Source organism: Mugil cephalus, chromosome 11, assembly GCF_022458985.1.
Source record: "Mugil cephalus isolate CIBA_MC_2020 chromosome 11, CIBA_Mcephalus_1.1, whole genome shotgun sequence".
NCBI classification, from domain to species: Eukaryota; Metazoa; Chordata; class Actinopteri; order Mugiliformes; family Mugilidae; genus Mugil; species Mugil cephalus.
Window position 1 is genome coordinate 11,147,097 of NC_061780.1, and position 21,633 is coordinate 11,168,729.

The 21,633-nt window shown below is 41.5% G+C and overlaps 3 protein-coding genes across 3 annotated transcripts; all 3 read right to left on the reverse strand.

The window, feature by feature from the left end:
• Positions 1 to 739: 739 nt before the first annotated feature.
• On the reverse strand, positions 740 to 1,414 carry LOC125016037 (probable serine carboxypeptidase CPVL). Its single transcript, XM_047598203.1, has 3 exons — positions 1,354 to 1,414; positions 1,020 to 1,201; positions 740 to 912 (listed from the first exon to the last, which is right to left on the reverse strand). Exons 1-3 carry the CDS (start codon positions 1,356 to 1,358, stop codon positions 740 to 742), a joined length of 360 nt encoding a protein of 119 aa, XP_047454159.1. The 5' UTR covers positions 1,359 to 1,414.
• A 3,335-nt stretch (positions 1,415 to 4,749) lies between these two features.
• LOC125016665 (probable serine carboxypeptidase CPVL) lies at positions 4,750 to 13,022 on the reverse strand. Its single transcript, XM_047599294.1, has 14 exons — positions 12,909 to 13,022; positions 11,263 to 11,351; positions 10,931 to 11,112; positions 10,702 to 10,823; positions 8,252 to 8,366; positions 8,097 to 8,155; positions 7,917 to 7,996; positions 7,763 to 7,829; positions 7,477 to 7,599; positions 7,000 to 7,131; positions 6,719 to 6,817; positions 6,445 to 6,618; positions 5,050 to 5,232; positions 4,750 to 4,976 (listed from the first exon to the last, which is right to left on the reverse strand). The coding sequence occupies exons 2-14, from the start codon at positions 11,265 to 11,267 to the stop codon at positions 4,869 to 4,871; spliced, it is 1,449 nt and encodes a 482-aa protein (XP_047455250.1). The 5' UTR covers positions 11,268 to 11,351; positions 12,909 to 13,022; the 3' UTR covers positions 4,750 to 4,868.
• A 1,414-nt stretch (positions 13,023 to 14,436) lies between these two features.
• Positions 14,437 to 20,135, reverse strand: cpvl (carboxypeptidase vitellogenic like). The gene is made up of 13 exons (XM_047599295.1): positions 19,977 to 20,135; positions 19,651 to 19,829; positions 19,422 to 19,543; positions 18,076 to 18,190; positions 17,919 to 17,977; positions 17,739 to 17,818; positions 17,585 to 17,651; positions 17,315 to 17,437; positions 17,010 to 17,141; positions 16,799 to 16,897; positions 16,513 to 16,686; positions 16,208 to 16,390; positions 14,437 to 16,122 (listed from the first exon to the last, which is right to left on the reverse strand). The coding sequence occupies exons 1-13, from the start codon at positions 19,979 to 19,981 to the stop codon at positions 16,024 to 16,026; spliced, it is 1,437 nt and encodes a 478-aa protein (XP_047455251.1). The 5' UTR covers positions 19,982 to 20,135; the 3' UTR covers positions 14,437 to 16,023.
• Positions 20,136 to 21,633: the final 1,498 nt, after the last annotated feature.

Here is a 21,633-nt window from a genome sequence, read left to right on the forward strand (position 1 = left end):
GTGAGCATCTTTTGAATGCAAAAGATCAAATAGAGATCTGTGAATATATTTATATATTTTATATATTATATATATTTATATATTCATATTTATCATCTAGGGTACTAAACACACACTAGACAACATCTTTTAATAAGCTATGGGTTATTTTTATGTAATTCAGACACAGTAAAATTTTATATTGTATTTATTGTGTCCAAATCCAAAAGCATCTATCTGGATGAGTGGCGAAATGTCTTCAAGAAATTCTACAAGTCCAGTTGCCTTACATCAACACCTTTTGGATTAGCACAACCTGGATGACTGAGAACCATACAACCATGAAGTGTAGTGAGCGGCATCAAATCTCAAACAAGCGTTAACCAAAAAAATGACACATCTTGCACTCCACTAGTAGTACTAATAGAGCGCTGTGCCATTTCTGTGACCTTTTGTGAGTTCAGGTCCCCAAAACAAAACTTTTCAAACTGATTTCAGGAAAGTTTATGCATACTGTATCTGTGGATAGTTACTGATACAGAGACTCAGCAATAAAGGTCCAAGTTCCCCAAAACAGAAGGGAAAATACACACTCAGTCAGCGTTCCTGTGAGCCTTTGGCTGAGAATGACATGACACAAACATAACTAATACCTTTATTCCCTAAATGCAGCTGACCAAATGCACACGGTGCAGTAAGTTGATGGATGGACTAAATGTAAAGCAGGTAAAGTTGAATTTGAAGCATCTCTCTCGTCTCCCTAACACCAGAGTTTAGAAATCCCCTGCTGTGAAGAAGAAGCTGAGCCTACCATGTGTGCAGGGAAGAACCAAAAGAAGAGGTTGCTGTTGCATGTCTTGTTGACTGTGAGGTATCCAGCGTAACTCTTGACATTGGCTCCTGGCAGGGTTCCTACCAGACTCAGTTTGCGAGCTGGAAGAACAAGACATAAACATGCTGGTGACACCCGGGCAACGCAAACAGGTACGATTAGAAAGCAATGCAGACGAGAGTGATACGGAGCAGCATGTTGTTTTCACCTTCCTCTATGGCGCCCTTCTCCAGGTAAGGAGTAAGGTAGAGGGGGTAGCCCGGGTCGCCTCCATTAAGGCTGCTGACACGGTGAGATTTACTGCAGGTAAGTAACAAGCAGCTACTTGAGGTGGTCACAGAGTGCAGACAGGCCCAGAGTAACAGGAACCTCAGAGTTTCCTTCAGAAGCCTGCAAGTATTTACAAGACACGTATCAGACTAGTGACAGACTGACACAAACTCTATCAGATTACCAAACAGTGTGTGTTGCAAGCACCATAGCTTCCTAGCGAGGGCAGAAGAGGTGGAAAATAAATATTTGTGTTTATTATTAAAACTTACCTCATTATTTCTGTAGTTCTCTATGAATTCAGCCTCCAGACACAACTACAACCAGACTGGTAGGATGCACTGGAACAAGTCTCATCCACAGAGGCCCCTCCCCTGAACCAGTAGGAACCAAAGGCCACCCACTAACAACATCCTGTTTCCAGACACCACAGGGCACCCTCAGAAGGCCCATGTCCATTCTCTGATCAGTCACAACTGTTTTGGAGGTGCAAGGCAGACCTACACAATATTGAGAAGGTGGCCATAATGTCTGATTGGTGTACATATTTGATTATGTATATGACTGAGTTCCAACTAATGTAACCCATTTGGTGCCTAGCATATTAAGCAGTCTTAATCTATACTGCTTCCCCAAAGAGATGGAAAGGAATGTAGCAAAACAAGACAATTCATAACTGAAATCTCTTACGTTTGCGGTGCTACAGGTGTGCGGCATTGCTGTTCTGCCATTTAAATGACAGCTGTTAAAAAAAAAAATGTTGCAATAACTTCCAAAACATCCAATGGATGGCTTTTGTCAATGGTTAAAATGCACCGTAAGTTTGATACATTATTATGTTCTGTTTTACATCCTTCAGCTGATCTGCTAAACTGTGCGCAATCAAAATTAGTAGTCAACTCTACACCTATATAGGCTACAACCATAAGAACTTCTTTTACACCAGACATGTTGACCTGTCACTGTAAGGAAAGTACATGGGCAGTGTGCACTGTGTTCCAGTGAGCCACAGACAGCATCTAGAAAAACAGCACCTCTCTTAAATAGAGTGTGTCCATGATCACTAAACCAGAATAAAACTAGCTGAGGTTAGCTTTTCATTGTCATCGACTGATGAGATTATGTGGAGCTGATATAAAGTCAAAGTGACAAGTACCAGGTCTGACCATGGGAGATTAAAGTCAATCAAGGTAACATGTATTCACCTTTTGGCTTGATTTGTTTTTTGTTGAGGTGTTGTTTACTACCTTATAGAAATATGTATTATTCAAGAGTTGGTGGAGAGCAAAACAGAAAGCCTTTAATTACCCGCCCAAAAGACATTAAAGAAATGCAAACTGGACTTGTAGAGTGTTTTAGATGATGCTCTCATCCAAGTAGCTTCTTCAGTTCTTAGGGACTGGCAGAGTTCAGGTTTTAAATAGGATCATCTGTGGGTCATTATTACACAGGATGAGATGTTAGAATCCTTTGTGCCAAGATCCGAGCATTTAGAAGCCTAGTCACTGAAAAAAGGACCAGCAGGCTAGCAGGCAGCTACCAACTAGCAACCAACAAGAAGACACTAGCTAACTTGTGTAGCCAACAGCATAAGGGATATGCGACTACATGCCAACCAAAGCACCACCCCTCTGCAAAACACAAGGGAAACACAATTAGAAACCCAGTCCAACTGAAAGAAAGAAAGAAAGAAAGAAAGAAAGAAAGAAAGAAAGAAAAAAAAAACGACCAGCAGGCTAGCCGTCAGCTACCACTAGCAACCAACAAGGAGACACCAGCTAACTAGCCTAGCCAACAGCAGAAAGTAAGAAGTGATGGGACAGGTGACTGCATGTTAACCAACACATGTCCCCTCTGCAAAACCCAATTAGAAACCCAGTCCAACTGAAAAAAATAAAAATAAATAAATAATTAAATAAATAGGAGCAGTAGGTAGGAAGTGATGGGATATGTGACTACATGCCCACCAACATATCTCCCCTCCGGAAAACACAAGGGAAAACACAGTCCAACTGAAATGAGATAAGAAAAGGCCATAAGAAACTAGTTTTACTTGTTTTTGTTCATAAACACAAAGTGGCATGTCTAACATCTGTTGAGGGCTAGATAGTAACCTGTCTTTGAGAGGGAACTGTTCGTCCCTGTCCTGCTTCCCTAATCATGCGTCTTCTCTTGCCTAATTGTAGACATTGTTGTCTTAAAAGGACAATCCTTCAGGTGCTTCCCTCAGATGTAGGTGGACCACTGAATCATTTCCTGAGCTGGCTCTCCAGTGTTGGTTGGTTGCAGATGGGTTGTTTGGTTTCCCTAAGTCTGTACATTCCTCACTGCATTGAACAGCATAAAGCTCATTGCTCTATTTTTGCCCTAGTTTTCCCAGTTGGCATGTCCACATGTCCTTAGTGTGTGTTTGTTTTTGCTCCTTCTCCCTACCTCCCTACCTTCTCCAGTGTTGAGGCTTCAGTCCATGTGCATAAGACAGTCCAACGAGGGAACTTGATGTTGCCATCTACTGCACTGATGTGCTGTGTGGAAAGATTCCACCTCCAGACTCCTACAGAGAAGTCTTAACACACACACACACACGAGAGAAAAATACAGGGACTGATGCTCCTAATTGCTTCCATATGCATATACACATACATACACACACGTGTGGGTTAATTAGATAATGCCAATACTGTGGAATTATTTTATTCTAATCTGGTATAGGCCATTTTGTTCATTGTTCGGGTTTGATGTTAAAAGACAGGAGGAGGTATTCAAAAAACTATGTTAAATTACTGGTGAGGAACAGGGCTGGTATTGCATAAATTAATGGCCGTAATACACTGCGATTTTAGCAGTCAAACTATTGCAGACCATGCTACATGGATCTAATGGTTTTTGGTACGACGTCAAGTTTGACGTGTGCAAACTGTAGCCTGATCGCTCTTCTGAATCGCAGGTGGCACGTCACCTTTTCCAGACAAGACAACATAAACTAGGTCTATTCGTCTTTTTCGAGTGTTAAAGGTTTCATTTGAATATCGAACCTGTATGTCTTCTGTTCTGAGTATTTAAAAACAGCCGATCCCAGCCGACAGAGCAATGTAGGCGGTAGGTCAGTGTGTTAACGTCCTGTGGATAGCTGAGCTCTCTCTCTCCCAAAATGATTCCCTGTTCACGTGTTCTGTCTCGATTCCTCCTCCTTTCGGTCAGCGTTATGAGGTTTCTCAAGTTCCTGAATGACATTTCAGTCACCACTTCCTGATTTTGGCATTGTGCACCACAAGTGAAGCTTTTCCAACTCTTTTCTATAAAGACTCCATTTACGGGAATAATTCATCAGGACTGGAACTAACTGGGCTTTGTTCTAGTCCTTGGCTTTGTTTTTTGTTGGATTGCATTTGAAGATGTGATGCAGTTCAGAATGAGGCAGAGGTCATGAGGGGGTCAAATACTTTATCACAGCACTATATTCTCGAGTTTGATCTTGAAGCATGGGCTTAAAGATGAAAAGCAGCATGACACAGTTCCAGAAAAAACATGAATGAGACCAAATTTAATGCTGCATTCTACTTTTTAGTACTTGAAACAAGTGGTCAACAGTTCAGAGGCCAGATCAGGATCCGAGAACTTGGAGTGATTAATTTGCAACACAGCAGAGAACAGACAAAAGTCAAAAACAGCTTCTTTTTTTTTTTTTTTTTTATTAAATTTGCTCCAAATAAGTACAAAATATGCTCAATTAAAGTGGATTTAACAATCGGCTCTTGCAATCAAGTTAATCTGATGAATGTGTTCTTTAAATTGGATTTTTCCAGCCCCGCTTTGACAAGAATCTGTCAATCATATCGAAGGACCTCGCTGGCTGGTCGTAAGGGAGAATGTGTCCCCCTCCCCTGACAACGACCTGTGTGACAAGACAACATTAAACAGGATTGTATTCATTTCAAATGCCCATGACCTGCTGAACATTTGCTCACCTGGTAAAACTCTTTAACCTGTCGAACATAACCAGCCACCTCCGTGTCAGTGGGCTGGATCTTCCAGTAGAAGCGAGGGGCTTTCTTGTACTCTGCAGCGCCGGTCCAGTTGACAGTAGTAATTAGCTTCTCAGTCAATGGAACAGCCACAACCACATCCAGATGACCATTGTACATCAAGACCTGAACATAAAATATATTTAATATACAGTATATATTTAAAGATGTGCACTATCCCTCTGGTGGTTCTTCTACCAGCTCTGTTCACCTTCTTCTTCTACAACTGGCTTTCTCGTGTGTTTTTGTTCCCTGGTCATATGCCAGTGCAGTACAATCGCATTATCTGGGTGCCGATATTAGTCGGAGTAACGCGTTTACATGTACTTAAGTTGCCCAGTTAGAGTCGGATTAAGGCAATAATTTGTTTTGTTTTTTTCATGTGTACATAAACGTACTGACTGAGGCAAAAACTCAGACGTCAGAGTCGTTCTCTGAGGCTATGGGAGGAGATTATTGATCGGCTTCGAAGAGGTTCTGACAAACTGTCCAGCGTCTCAGGGACGGTAGGCGGCAACTTGTTCACACCATTTTCGGTAGTGACAGGGAGCTGCTGAGGTTACCTGGGGCTACTGTCTGGTGGTGGAAGGAATACTTCGAGGGAAAACAGAGCCAGAGGGCCCGGGGTTGGACCGTCCAATCTCTGAGGCAGAAGTCACCAAGAGAGCGAAACAACTCCCCAGTGGCAGATCGCCAGGGGTGGAGGAGATCTATCCTGGGTATCTTAAGGCTCTGGACGTTGTAGGACTGTTCTGGCAACATTGCATGGACATAAGGGGCAGTGTCTCCAGAGTGACAGACAGAGGTTGTGGTCCCCATCCTTGGGGTTAGAACACACCAGAGGGTGTGTTCTAACTATAGGGGAATCACACTCCTCAGCCTCCGCCAGGGTGCTGGAAAAGAGGGCCTGATCAATAATCAAACCACAGATTGAGGAGAAACAATGTGAGTTTGCCCAACCAGTCCATATGTGTTTCGTGGATCTGGAGACGGCTTATGACCGTATCTCCGTGAGTATGGGGTGGATGGACCCTTCCTCAGGGCCATTCAGTCCCTCTACCAAAGGAGTGTAACTTTCCTAGCTGGCTGAAGTCGGACTAGTTCCACGTGAAGGTTGGTCTCCACCAGGGCTGTCCTTTGTCACCAGTTCTGTTCATAAATTTTATGGACAGACGCAGTGGGTGAGGGAGGGTGTCGAGGGTGCTTTTTGCAGATGCAGCTCCTAGCTTCATTGAACAACGAACAACAATGCAATGAAATATGCTGCTATTGATTAAACACAGCTATTGTGCATTTCAGACAAAATACAAAAGCAGTGGATGATCCTGCAGCCCTCACCCTATAATTATCCATCAGCACCCCCAGCCACGGTTTAATGCTCATCAGGATATCCTGCAGGAGGTGCCTCGCCACCTCTGAGCCACTGTGGAACGTCAGGTTGCCCACGTGGATGGCTTGCCGCACCGCTGACAGAGTCACGAACTGGGTGGCATATTTTAGATGGTCAGGTTTCTATAGTGAATAAAAAGAAAAGGACTGGGTTACTTATACTGCTACAAACCGAGACTGGTTTATAAAAGCAGCAACGTGTAGCACAGGCAGCTCCAAGTACCTGACATGTCATGTAGTTGAAGACGTTGGTGCAGCCGGTAGCATTTTGGAAGAAGGTACTGTTTGGATACACATCGCAATCCATCAAACGCTCAAAAACCTGAGAAGAAATGTTGTTAGTGTTTTAATTTTATTAACGTTATTTTTCACAAGGATATCATTATGACAAACTGACTCTATGATCTAAACAATGCAAATCAGAAGATTAATTCAGTCAAATTCAGTAAATTCAAATAAATACTTTTTAAATGAAATTAGAAAATGACATCAATCATCTCTTACCTCTACAGCCAACTTCCAATTCTTCTGATGGATGTACTTAATTCCAAGGTCTGTCTGCTTGTCAAAGTAATGCTTCTGCAGCTCATCTATGATTCCTGTTTGATACAGGAACTTCCCATAACCAGCCACTATCTGATGTGGAGAAGTTAAAATTCACTGTACGTAAATTCCACATCGACACGTCAACAACCGCAATAATAAATGTGCAAACATAAAATATGAATTATGCGAGAAAGAAAAATTAAGAAAGAATCTGTTACAATTGTAACCAATTGTATTATCTGCAATATATGTGAGAGATGAGATTATTTGAAGGGAATCAAATCAAACCATATTATCTGGTTGAGATAAAATGATAATATTTAATAAAATATGGTTATGTGGCATTTTAGATGAAACACAGAATAAAAAATACGTAACACATCTGGAGAACTGTGTGAGTCAATGTGCTGTGGAGTGAAAACATTGGATACACACCAGCTCTGGATCGCAGAATCCATTTCCTATAGCCATCCCCTTCAAGTTGATTTTCACCTTGGCCTTGGGGTTGTTTTTATGGATGTAGTGACAAATGGTAGGGACATACTTCCCTCCATATGACTGCATAGAAACAGAGGAAGTATTCAATAGTGAGGGCCTTTTAGATTAAAAAATATTACATGACACAATATAAACTTTATGATATAGTCAACTATGTCATTGTTTTGCCACTTGTGTAATAATCATGTAAACAAAACATTAAAATTTAGAGGAAAAAACATACCTCTCCAGTTGCATAGAAGTCATTGGATTGATAATCAGGAAAGATCTGGAAGAACTGCGTTAAAGCGCTTTTAAAAGGAAGAGAAGATAAATAGAGACAACAATCGAAACACCAAGAGGATTCACTGTAAATAAGTCAGGTGGCAGTGATTTACCTGTACAAATCTCTGCCAACATCATCCTGGTTCTGAGCATAACCTGCGTCATTATCAGTGAAGCTGAACCCTGTCCCAACCTGTAACAACAAATACATCCCTTCAACCATAGGGAACCCTGAGTGGATGATGTCTTCAGTGTAAATGTATTTTCTGAGGATCTATGAGAAGAATACGTACTGGACTGTCAATGTATAAAACTGAGTATTTGCTCGTCCAAGCATAATCCCTCAAACCAACTGCAGAGACAGGAAAAGAGAACAATGGTCCAACACACACAATATACAAAACCCAGACATTAAACAACAAGTTTACACCTGCAAAACATTTCTTACCGGTCAAGTTCTCGTGCACCACATACGGTCCATGTTCCACAAAGAGGCCAAACATGCCGGTGGCACCGGGTCCACCCTGCAGCCAGAGCAGGACTGGAGCTTTCTCTGAGTCTGCCTGTCAGTCAGATCAAGAAAATAAAAGATCTCATCACCATCTAGTGGTCACTTTGGTTAATTAACAAATGTAAAAAAAAAAAAAAATTAAAAAAAAGCGCTTCACCTGAACAGTCACAAGTGATCGTAATTAGAATTAAATGGCTTTGAACAGGTTGTATAACACGAGGTTTGGCCGTTTTCAGCCTACAGAGATGTGGTGCAGCTTTCAGACGCGGAGCCATGGAGAGTTCAAGCTTGAAGTATACTGCTAAACGGTGCCAGTGCAAATGCCTTTGTTTTAGATATAGGGCCTACTACTGGTTGATTTTATGTTAGCATCTACAACAACAATTTTCCCATCAGTAAATACAAGTTGTTATAAATAAGCACAAGCACTCTAGGCAAGGCAGAATTTCTTAAACACAATGTTTAATTTGCAATAATCAACATGTTGTTGCAAGCTTAGCATTGCAATAACATGTTCCCATTTTTGTTAAGGAAATTATGATCACACATAAAACCTTTATCTATCTGTTCATCTTCATTCTTGGTGGGAACGAACACAATGTTATATTGCTATATGCTATATTGCAGTGCGGGCTTATTATTCCTTCCCCATTTTTCCAGTCAACCAATCAATCTTTAATTATCGAGCACTTTTCATACATAAAAATGTAACACAAAGTGCTTTACATTAAAAACAAGTATGTAGCCCATGGTCATTTTGTTTACATTGCTTTAATATTACTCATAATATATAAGTGTTTGCAACTTTAACAGTAAGTGAATACGTTTTACTCACCAAGGAGAAGTGACTGTGTTCTGAAGTGAAATTAAATTGTGGTTAACTCTATATTTCTGGTCTTCACGTAGGCAATAGCGTGTTCTGGGCTATATCTGTACTGTATCTCAGTAAGTCGTGCAGGATAGACAAGGCCGTACTGGATTGCTTCATAGTAATGTATCCTCGCCACTATGACTCAGGGCTTTCCAGCCACTCCAGCATTTCTGAAACATCCCTGCTCAGCACTATGATGTCGTCCAGATAGAGAAAAACAGGTCTCACTGCAGGCCAGCTCTAACCCTTATTTAGTTAACTCCTGGTAGAAGTCTGGTTTTGTTATGGTTCAGTTAAGGCTAATATGCCCTAGGGCCAGATGTTGCCCATAATTGAGTTATGACAGTGGGCCAGGTAAAAGGTTTGGTGTAAAGTAGTTAAGGTGCTGGGTAAAATCTGCCAGCCACATGAGGCCTAGCCATAAACCACATAAACTGTTTGTACTTGGTACAGCTGTGGTAGAGGTCTGGTTATGTTATGGTTCAAACACAGCTTTCACTTCCGTAAATGGGCCACATCTTTGCTCTGCATCTGGGCCACTTCCAAACCAAAGGGAAATTTCTATTCATTGTGTTTTTGTCGGAACCGGAATCAATGTGGTTTGTCAAGTTCATGGATGCTATACTTGCAGCTGACCACTAGATGTCTCTAGTGGTGTCTGTCTTTGAGGCTGTGGCGTCTCAAATCTTTTTTTTTGGGATAAGCCCCAAAAGCTTAAATTGTGCCACATTTTGACACAGAAATGTGTTTTGACAGTATAGCATTCAGTAATAAAGAGTCTATAAAACTGCAAAACCATGATAATTGGAGGAAAAAAAAGCAGTTCATGTAAATGTTGAGAGTTGATGAAGACTCATGGAGTATGGTGAAAGAAACAGGTGAAACAACCACATTAGCTATGATTGGACTGTGGTGTATAATGACTGTCAGGCAACAGCGTCTTACGAATCTAAATAGAGATCTGTGAATGAGATCATATTTATCATCTAGCTTACTAAACGCACACTAGACAACATCTTTTAATAAGCTTATTTTTATTTCATTCAGACACAGTAAAATTTTATATTGTATTTATTATGTCCAAATCCAAAAGTATCTACTTGGATGAGTGGCAAAATGTCTTCAAGAAATTCTACAAGTCCAGTTGCCTTAAGTCAACACCTTTTGGATTAGCACAACCTGGATGACTGAGAACCATACAACCATGAAGTGTAGTGAGCGGCATCAAATCTCAAAGAAGCGTTAACCAAAAAAAATGACACATCTTGCACTCCACTAGTAGTATTAATAGAGCGCTGTGTCACTGAAGCCTCGACTAGCCATTTTCTGAATAAATTGTCTATCACTACTGGCCATTATCAAAACCAAAGCAATGTACAACAAAAAGCAACTTTAGGACAGTATTTCTGTGACCTTTTGGGAGTAAAGCAGGTAAAGTTGAATTTGAAGCATCTCTCTTGTCTCCCTAACACCAGAGTTTAGAAATCCCCTGCTGTGAAGAAGAAGCTGAGCCTACCGCGTGTGCAGGGAAGAACCAAAAGAAGAGGTTGCTGTTGCATGTCTTGTTGACTGTGAGGTATCCAGCGTAACTCTTGACATTGGCTCCTGGCAGGGTTCCTACCAGACTCAGTTTGCGAGCTGGAAGAACAAGACGTCAACATGCTGGTGACACCCGGGCAACACAAACAGGTACGATCAGAAAGCAATGCAGACGAGAGTGATATTGAGCAGCATGTTGTTTTCACCTTCATCTATGGCGCCCTTCTCCAGGTAGGGAGTGAGGAAGAGGGGGGAGCCCGGGTCGTCTCCATTAAGGCTGCTGACACGGTGAGATTTACTGCAGAAAAATAACGAACAGCCACTTGAGGTGGTCACAGAGTCCAGACAGGCCCAGAGTAACAGGAACCTCAGAGTTTCCTTCAGAAGCCTGCAAGTATTTACAAGACACGTATCAGACTAGTGACAGACTGACACAAACTCTATCAGATTACCAAACAGTGTGTGTTGCAGCACCATAGCTTCCTAGCGAGGGCAGAAGAGGTATATATAATATTTTTTGTTTATTATTAAAACTTACCTCATTATATCTGTAGTTCTCTATGAATTCAGCCTCCAGACACAACTACAGCCAGACTGGTCCCTACAGGAACTGTCAATGGCTTAAAGCTGCAGAGGAATATCGAGTCAGATGATCAGCTCTGTACAGGTCATGTGACACGTTTATTCTTTGTTGTTCCTCATATGGTTTAAGGTTTAAAAATCCCTAGATCCCAAATTGATCAAGTATCCGTAGGATGCACTGGAACAAGCACAATCCACAGAGGTGCTTCTCCTCCACCAGTAGGCAACAAAGGCCCCCCACTAACAACATCCTGTTGCCAGATACCACAGGGCACCCTCAGAAGACCCATGTCCATTCTCTTATCGGTCAAAACTGTTTTGGAGGAACAAGGGAGACATCTTGCACTGCATTTTATTGTCCAGTTTATTGTACCTAAATGTACTTATAGAGCACTGTGTCATTGAAGCTTCGACTAACCATTTTTTGAATAAAGTTTTAACAGCAAGCTGCCTCGATTGGTTATCACTACTGGCCGTTATCAAAAACCAAAGGAATGTACAACAAAAAGCAGCTTGGGACAGCATTTCTGTGGCCTTTTGTGAGTTCAGCGCCTCAAAGCGAAACTTTTAAACGGATTTTAGGAAAGTTTCTCACAAATAGCTTAATTCTGTGGTCTGTAGTACGTGACACTACTGCACTGTGGTATACTCGATTCAGCAAGAAAGGTCCAAGTTCCCCAAAACAGAGGGGAAAGTACAGTCAAGGTAACACCTTGACTGAAAATTATTCGTTCCACAGCTTATAAAAGGGAACTTGATGTAGTACTCCATGTAGAGATTGTCTGCGGTATACTAGATTCAGCAATAAAGGTCCAAGTTCCCCACAACAGAGGGGAAAGAAAATTATTTGTTCCACAGCTTTTTTAGGTGTTATTTACTACCTTATAGAAATATGAATTATTCAGGAGTTGATGGAGAGCAAAACAGAAAGCCTTTAATTACCCGCCCAAAAGACATTAAAGAAATGCAAACTGGACTTGTAGAGTGTTTTAAATGATGCTCTCATCCAAGTAGCTTCTTCAGTTCTTAGGGACTGGTAGGGTTCAGGTTTTAAATAGGACCATCTGTGGATCATTATTACACAGGATGAGATGTTACAATCCCTTGAGCCAAGATCCGAGCATTTAGAAGCCTAGTCACTGAAAAAACGACCAGCAGGCAAGCAGGCAGCTGCCAACTAGCAACCAACAAGAAGACACCAGCTAACTAGCTTAGCCAACAGCAGTAGGGATATGCGACTACATGCCAACCAACACACCACCCCTCTGCAAAACACAAGGGAAACACAATTAGAAACCCAGTCCAACTGAAAGAAAGAAAGAAAGAAAGAAAAAAAAAACGACCAGCAGGCTAGCCGTCAGCTACCACTAGCAACCAACAAGGAGACACCAGCTAACTAGCCTAGCCAACAGCAGAAAGTAAGAAGTGATATGTGACTACATGTCAACCATTTCTTCCCTCTGCAAAACACAAAGCAAAACCCAATAAGAACCGCACTCCAACTGAAAGGAGATAAAAAGGCCATAAGAAACTACTTTGATTTGTTTTTGTTCATAACCAGAAAGTGGCACGAGTAATGTCTGTTGATGGCTAGATAGTTACCTGGTGTTGAGAGGAAACTGTCCCTTTCCTCTTTCCCTAATCATGCTCTAACAACCATAATCAGAGACTCCACTCTCAAGGTATGAATGGGAGTAGGATACTCCTCTTTCAAACCATGTGTCTCCTCTTACCTAATTGTAGACATTGTTGTCTTAAAGGGACCTGAAGGACTTCAGGTGCTTCCTTCAGGTGTAGGTGGACCACTGAATCATGTCCTGAGCTGGCTCTCCTGTGTTGGTTTGTTGCGGATGGGTTGGATGGGAACAGCAGTAAAGTGCTCTGTTTTTGCCTGGGTGTTCTGTCTTTGGAGTGAACAAGTTTCTGCCCAAGTGTTTTACCAAGTTTGAAATAAACAGGAACGCTGTATTTTTCAAAAAATGTTCCCTAGTTTCTTTGATACCCCAGTCATGTAGGGGATGACAATGTTTTTCCTCCTTTCGCTCTCCTCCTCTCTGTCCTTTTTGGGATATCTTTTTGAGTCTTAGACAAAGGCCCAGTTGGCATGTCCACATGTCCTAAGTGTCTGTTTTTGCTCCTTCTCCCTACCATTAGTTCTTGTGAGTACAGCTTGTGCTCTGTGTTTTAAGGTTCTAATGTGGTGGGAATCAAATAATTGACACTGGTCAGTGTGACTGGGTTTTCTATAAACTCCAGTGTTGTGGCTTCAGTCCATGTGCATAAGACAGTCCAACGAGGGAACTTGATGTTGCCGTCTACTGCACTGATGTGCCGTGTGGAAAGATTCCACCTCCTGTGTTCTGATTTTCCCTCATGTGTCGTCCACATACCTGAACCAGTGGGTGGTCGTGGTTCCTGTGAAGGAGTTTGGGCCTCGGGTCTACCACGTCTGCTCCGCTATTGGTAACACTGGTAAACCCAAAACACGGCCATGTCTTTGCCTGTAGAATCCTCCATTAAATTGGAGATGGGTTGTAATCTGGCACAGGTCACGCAACATGCAAACTTGGTCTGGGATAAGGTTGGCTCTATTGGCCATGAAGCCTTTAGTAGTCTTTCCCTTTCTGCTTTTGTGGCTTTTGTTGGGTGAATATATGTGAACAGAGAGGTAATATCATATGATGATGATGGTTTCTTCTGGACCCAGTTTAACGTTTCTGATGTTGACGAAGTCCAGAGTTTCCAATGTGATGAGTACTCCTAACTAGGGGTTGTACTGACAAGTCGACTAGTACACTTTGTTTGCTGAAATGATCAGTTCATGCTACAGATGCACCAGATTTACACACACATACGGTTCCTGGTAGTAAAATGGCTCCATAATATAAATGGGAAACTTGCAAGCATTTCATGCATCGACCTACAATAGGGGAAATGGTAGAATCTGATCAAATACAGTAACATTGTCAAATATCACTACTTTTCATCTTAATAAATATTACAGAATGCATGGTTTTATACTGGAATGACAGTCAGATTAAAAAATATGGTTTGAATGGAAGTCAATTGGGCATTTTTGGCCTCAAAGGTGACCAGAGGGGGTACCTGGAAACGACGTAAAAAATACCAATGCAATCAAATCAATTTTATTGTTAATCTTTGACACATCCAAAAGTACATTGCAGTATGAAAACAAAGCACTTGTTCTCTAACATACAAGTAACTTTTCCCCCCCATTGTTCTTGGAACTCAGTGGCACAGCAACAGTACGTCCCATAGAAACGAAAGGAAATTGATGATCAAAACCGATGCTTGATAAAATAACATGGATGTAAACTTCAGTACACACACATCTTTGTGGAACCCTGTCAAAATTCCAAATCAGATAGATTTTACGAGCCAATGAAATCTGAGCCACAAAACTGTTGTGTAATAAATTAATTTCCAGCAGTTTACATTCAGATGTTGAGGAACAATTCATTAATTTTCAGGAACTAAAGTCAGATTATTTAAACTTTCTAGAAAACAGTGTATGGCCAACTGTTTTAGATGCAATCTTTTTTTAAATTTTTTTTTATTTTATTTTTTGACATGGATTAGACAGCAGACATTCGTCTGGAGTACAGTGCCCCCTAGTGACAGTCAAAAAGTACAACTTCAGAAACATCTGCTGCCACATGTTTTAAAACAGTGTCACAAAAGTCCAACAATTAAGGTTGATGGGAATAAATTCCATCTTCAAACTGATGTAGAAACATTTTTTTATTTCAAGAAGATTCTCCACTTTCAATGTTTCTTTTGAAGCAGAAAATGTTATTAAGAACTGAAATCACCCAAGTGAAAAAGTAATTGTCCCCTGCACACAATAATTAGCTAGCCACCTTTAGCAGTGATCTTCACCCCACTACACTTCCCCAGTCTTCTGGACCTGTTTAGACCAAATGTAAACAGGGCTATGGTTTGTAGAGTCATGAACTCTTTATTGGGGTGAGAAAGGCCTGCAGTTCCTTGGATGCCAGATCCTTAGAAATACAGGTTAGGTTATGATGATCTATTCCCGTGTTCTGTCTCGATTCCTCCTCCTTGCAGTCAGCGTTGTGAGGTTTCTCAAGTTGCTGAATGACATTCAGTCACCACTTCCTGATTTTGGCATCGCAACACAGGTGAAGCTTTTCCAACTCGTTTCTATAAATAGTCCATTTATGGGTATAATTCAACAGGGCTGGAACTAACTGGGCTTTGTTCTAGTCCTTGGCTTTGTTTTTTGTTGGATTGCATTTGAAGACGTGATGCAGTTCAAAATGAGACAGAGGACATGAAGGGGTCAAATACTTTATCACAGCACTATATCATTGAGTTTGATCTTGAAGCATGGGCTTAAAGATGAAACGCAGCATGACACAGATCCCAGAAAAAACCATGAATGAGTCCAAATTTAATCTGATAATCAGACTGAACTGCTGCATTCTACTTTTTAGTACTTGAACAGTTCAGAGGTCAGATCAGGATCAGAGAACCTGCAGTAATTAATTTGCAACATAGCAGAGAGCAGGCAAAGTTAAAAACAGATGCTTCTTCTACTAAAGTCATCTGCTGCACAATAAAATTCAAAGCACAAACAATATGCTGATTTATAGTGTCTGTGACAATCAGTTTTTACAATCAAGTTAAATTGCGAGTCCATTTCTCAGCTGTATTACTCCAGCACCAGTACCTTTCATACCCAGCCCTGTGTTGAGAAGAATCTGTCAATCATATCAAAGGACCGCGCCGGCTGGTCGTAAGGGAGAATGTGTCCCCCTCCCCTTATGATAACCTGTGGGATGAGACAACATTAAACAGGATCCCAGATACGCAAGTGTTTATTTCAAATGCCCATGACCTGCTCAACATTTGCTCACCTGGTAAAACTCTTTAACCTGTCGAACATAACCAGCCACCTCCTTGTCAGTGGGCTGGATCTTCCAGTGGAAGCGAGGGGCTGTCTTGTACTCTGCAGCGCCGGTCCAGTTGACAGTAGGAAGGAACCTCTCAGTCAACGGAGCAGCTACAATTACATCCAGCTGACCACTATAGATCAAGACCTGAACATGACATATTTAAACTGCATCGGTTAATATCCATGCAGGGTTCTAGACAAGTTATACATTCCCAATGCTCTCAAGTCTGCAAAATGAACATGCATGAATGATCCTGCAGCCCTCACCCTGTAATTATCCATCAGCACCCCCAGCCACGGTTTAATGCTCTTCATGACATCCTGCACGAGGTGCTTCTCCACCTCCGAGCCATCGTTGAACGTCAGGTTTCCCACGTGGATGGCTCGCCGCACCGCTGGCAGAGTCACAAACTGGGAGAAGTACTCTTGGTCTTCGGGTTCCTGTGGTGTACAAAAAGGACACAAAAGGACCGGGTTACTTATACTGCTACAAACCGTGACTGTTTTATTTTGGGTAAAAATAGCAACGTGAAGCACAGGCAGCTCTGAGTACCTGACATGTCATGTAGTTGAAGTAGTTGGTGCAGCCTGTAGCATTTTGGAAAAAGGAGGGGTATGGATCTACGTCACCATTCAGCAAGCTATCAAAAACCTGAGGAGAAATGTTTTTACTTTGTAGTATGTGTTTTCATTTTATTTACAATATTTTAATGATTGATGAAAACGAGTTTTACAAAATGCGAGCGATGTCCATCATCTCTTACCTTAAAAGCATCCACCCACTTCTTCTGTTGGATGAGCTGAACTCCAAGGTCTGTCTGCTTGTCAACGTACTGCTTCTGGAGCTCATCTATCATTCCTGTTTGATACAGGAACTCCCCATAGCCCCCCAGCATCTGAGGTGGAGAGGTTAAAAGTCACTGTGCATCCAGTTCCACATCCACACGTCAACAACCGTAATAATAAATGTAGATACAGAGATGTGGCAAAGATTAGATGAACAATGGCATTTTGGATGCGAGATAAAATAAGAAACACATCACACATCTGGAAAACATTGGATACACACCAGCTCTGGATCACAGAGTCCATCACCTATAGCCATCCCCTTCAAGTTGATTTTCACCTTGGCACTGGGGTTGTTTTTATGGATGTAGTAAGAAATGGCAGGGACATACTTCCCTGCATATGACTGCACAGACACAGAGAAAGTATTCAAAAGTGAGGGCCTTTTAAGATTAAAAAATATTAGATGACACAATATAAATTCACTGTTTTGCCACTTGTGTAATACAGTTATGTAAACAAAACATTAAAATTAAGAGGAAAAAAAACATACCTCTCCAGTTGCATAGAAGTCATTGGACTGATAATCAGGAAAGATCTGGAAGAACTGTGTCAAAGCACTTTTAAAAGAAAGAGAAGATAATAAGAGACAACAATCAAAACACCAAGAGGATGCACTGTAAATAAGTCAGGTGGCAGTGATTTACCTGTACAAATCTCTGCCAACATCATCCTGGTTCTGAGCATAACCTGCGTCATTATCAGTGAAGCTGAACCCTGTCCCAACCTGTAACAAGAAATACATCCCTTCAGCCATAGGAAACCCTGAGTGGATGATGTCTTTAAAGTAAATGTATTTTCTGAGGATTCATGAGAAAAATACGTACTGGATTGTCAATGTATAAAACCGAGTATCTGCTCGTCCAAGCATAATCCCTCAAACCGACTACAGAGACAGGAAAAGAGAACAATGCTCTAATACACACTATATCCAAAACGGTAAGGCATTACACAACATGTCTACCCCTGCAAAACATTTCTTACCAGTCAAGTTCTTGTGCACCACATATGGTCCATGTTCCACAAAGAGGCCGAACATGGAGGTGCCACCGGGTCCACCCTGCAGCCAGAGCAGGACTGGAGCTTTCCCTGGGTCTGCCTGTCAGTCAGATCAAGAAAATAAAAGATCTCATCACCATCTAGTGGTCACTTTGGTTACTAAACAAATGTAAAAAAAACAACAACAAAAAAAAACAAACAAACAAAACAAAAACAAAAAAAAGGGAAATGGATAGACTAGAACAAGCCTGATCCACAGAGGCCCCTCCCCTCAACCAACAGGACCCAACGCCCCCCACTGACATCAGAGGACACCCTCAGAAGACCCATGTCCCTTCTCTGATGAGTCACAACTGTTTTGGAGGCACAAGGGAGACTTACAGAATATTAGGAAGGTGGTCATAATGTTATGCCTGACTGGTGTAAGTTATTATAAATAAGCAGAAGCACTCTGGGCAAGACAGAATGTCTTAAAGACACTTTAAGTGCCGCACCAAGGATACTTCCATTAATGTTTAAGATGTTAATGTGAGTTTAACTGAGCCCCTACTTTGAACCAGATACTACTGCGCTCAGCACTTCTTGCTGCATCATCACTTTTGCAACAAAGCTTTATTGAACCTTTTCCAACATCCTCATTTATTCTCTGCTTTCAGTCACTTACTGCGAAAAACAGGAACAGGTTAAGAGGATTAATATGTGAAGAAAAAATTGCAGGGACAAATCTGAAACAACCTCCTACGACTGGACAAAGCTGCAAAGAAGTGAGGCGACCAGTCGTCCTGAATCAACCAAGACGCAGCAGATTTTAGAACTCATACGTCCCTGCTGCTGTGGGCCTTTTGGCACAATAGTGCTGACTGCATTTACTGCTCGCTGTGCCAAAAAGTGACCCTTGTGGATACTAAAGATTTTATGCATTGTAAGGCTAATTCGAATTGCAAAACAATTATTAAACAAGTTTCACCTTTTATTTGATGCCATGAGTGGCATGTGACTGTACTGCGCTGTGGTATCCTGTATCTGTGAATAGTTACTGATTCAGAGATAGGGCAATAAAGGTTCAAGTTCCCCAAAACAGAAGGGAAAATACGCACTCAGTCAGCGTTCCTGTGAGCCTTTGGCTGACAATGACATGGCATAAACATAAACTCATCCTCCCTTTATAGCAGATATTCCCTAAATACAGCTGACCAAATGCACACGGTGCAATCCAAAGATGATGGATGGACTAAATGTAAAGCAGGTAAAGTTGAATTTGAAGCATCTCTCTCGTCTCCCTAACACCAGAGTTTAGAAATCCCCTGCTGTGAAGAAGAAGCTGAGCCTACCGCATGTGCAGGGAAGAACCAAAAGAAGAGGTTGCTGTTGCATGTCTTGTTGACTGTGAGGTATCCAGCGTAACTCTTGACATTGGCTCCTGGCAGGGTTCCTACCAGACTCAGTTTGCGAGCTGGAAGAACAAGACGTCAACATGCTGGTGACACCCGGGCAACACAAACAGGTACGATCAGAAAGCAATGCAGACGAGAGTGATATTGAGCAGCATGTTGTTTTCACCTTCATCTATGGCGCCCTTCTCCAGGTAGGGAGTGAGGAAGAGGGGGGAGCCCGGGTCGTCTCCATTAAGGCTGCTGACACGGTGAGATTTACGGCAGAAAAACGACGAGCAGCTACGTGAGGTGGTAGAGTCCAGACAGGCCCAGAGTAACAGGAACCTCAAAGTCTCCTTCAGAAGCCTGCAAGTATTTACAAGACACGTATCAGACTAGTGACAGACTGACACAAACTCTATCAGATTACCAAACAGTGTGTGTTACAGCACCATAGCTTCCTAGCGAGGGCAGAAGAGGTGGAAAATAGATTAGTTTATGATTAAAACTTACCTCATTATCGCTGTGGTTTCAATCACAGAATTATTCTGTATGAATTCAGCCTCCAGACACAGCTACAACCAGTGGACGGCAAGCGGCTGCGCACACGGTTATATCAAGTCACATGATCATCTCTCTACCGGTCACGTGTTATGTTGGATCACGTGATCGTTGTTGCTCGTTTTAGGGACTGAACCAGTTGAACCGGGTTGAACCCTGAGCAAAGACTTGCAGGAAACTATTTTGTTTTGTTTTGTTTTGTTTTTTCAATTTATCTTTATTAACAAATCCCGGCATTACAAATTCAGTACCATCCAGATAGTCCAGTCAAAGTGTAGCATATTAGACCAAGCAAAACATGTGACTTGTTTTGCAAGGTGTGTTATACACATGCAACTATTGTATAATTGTAAATACTTTGTAAATACTTAATAATTAACAATCGTCTAATTTGCTAGCACTGATATTTGAATAAAGTGACACTTTGTTACTTTATATTTAACTCTGTAATGTTTCTTTTTATTATTTCTTGGGATGTCCCAGACAGTTTCCTAGCAATTTGGAAATGATTGAATTGGATCAGGCTGGTCTTGTCCTGTCCTTTCCTGTCTTGGTTTGGTTTGGTCTGGTCTGGTCTTAGCTCTTTTCTGGTCTGGTCTTGTCTGGTCTCATCTTGTCTTATCATACCATGTATTTAATTGTCTTCTCCTGCCTTGTCTTATTGGTCCAGTTTTGTCTGATCATATGTCTCAACAGTATGTAACTGGACAACGTTCACCTGAGTTGGACATGATGTCACTTTATCTTGTGGAAATGTGAGAGATGATGGAAGAACTGTGACAGTACTACCTAGCTGTTCATTGGCTTAAGAGACCAATCAAAAACAGCAGTGATGTTAAATAATCTTCGATCAAATCTAAACCAGACAGACTGAGTGTTACAACAAACTGTTCTGGCTTTCAGATTGATCTGTCAGTTGTTAGCAATGAGTACTTCCATCATAATGTTTCTTTCACAGAGTACCATATGTTTATTTGTTCTTATATAATCTGAAGTTTAAATATCAAACCGGTTCTCTCATCTTTTAAGTCTAAAAACTAAACTTCATCAATATCACTGTACATAGCTATAAAATTAATATAAAAAATAAGGACAGAAATCTAAGTGACACAACTAATTGAGATTGTTTCTATGCAGATGTCATTCCATCATATTTATCTGTTGCTGTTAAGGTTATGAAGTCACTTGTCCATTGTCTGTTTGACCAGACGATTGGTCACGGCTGAGCTTCTGGAGAACATTACTCTTAGTCAACACCTTCAGCGTCAGCATGGTGACAAATAATATGAGCTGGTTTTTGTCTTGGGCCTCAGATACAGAGTCAAGAGTTGTAGAGGCTGGAGGCTCAGCAGTGTGTTGGCCTGTGGAGACCACAGGAGCTTTTTCTTTTTGGTCCATGGAGACTTTTAAATGTTTGTGTGGATGAAGAAAGCTGGTTATAGGGTTATCTTCAGATAGAAGAATACAACAGAATAAATCAAAGTTGCCTCATGGAAAGACAATCGTTAGAACCACGGTTGCTATAATGGCAGCTCCCAAAGCCACACTGTGAATCACATCTATCCAGTCCCAGCGAGAGAAAGGTTTCCTTTTCTGCTTAGCAGAGAGA

Coding starts and splice junctions, on each gene's coding strand:
- LOC125016037 (XM_047598203.1), bottom strand. Junction 913..1,019: donor GAAGGGCGCCATAGAGGAAG/GTGAAAACAACA, acceptor TTGTTCTTCCAG/CTCGCAAACTGAGTCTGGTA.
- LOC125016665 (XM_047599294.1), bottom strand. Junction 10,824..10,930: donor GAAGGGCGCCATAGATGAAG/GTGAAAACAACA, acceptor TTGTTCTTCCAG/CTCGCAAACTGAGTCTGGTA. Junction 6,818..6,999: donor ATTGGAAGTTGGCTGTAGAG/GTAAGAGATGAT, acceptor ATTTCTTCTCAG/GTTTTTGAGCGTTTGATGGA.
- cpvl (XM_047599295.1), bottom strand. Junction 17,819..17,918: donor TTTTATACATTGACAATCCA/GTACGTATTTTT, acceptor TTCTTGTTACAG/GTTGGGACAGGGTTCAGCTT. Junction 16,898..17,009: donor AGTGGGTGGATGCTTTTAAG/GTAAGAGATGAT, acceptor ATTTCTCCTCAG/GTTTTTGATAGCTTGCTGAA.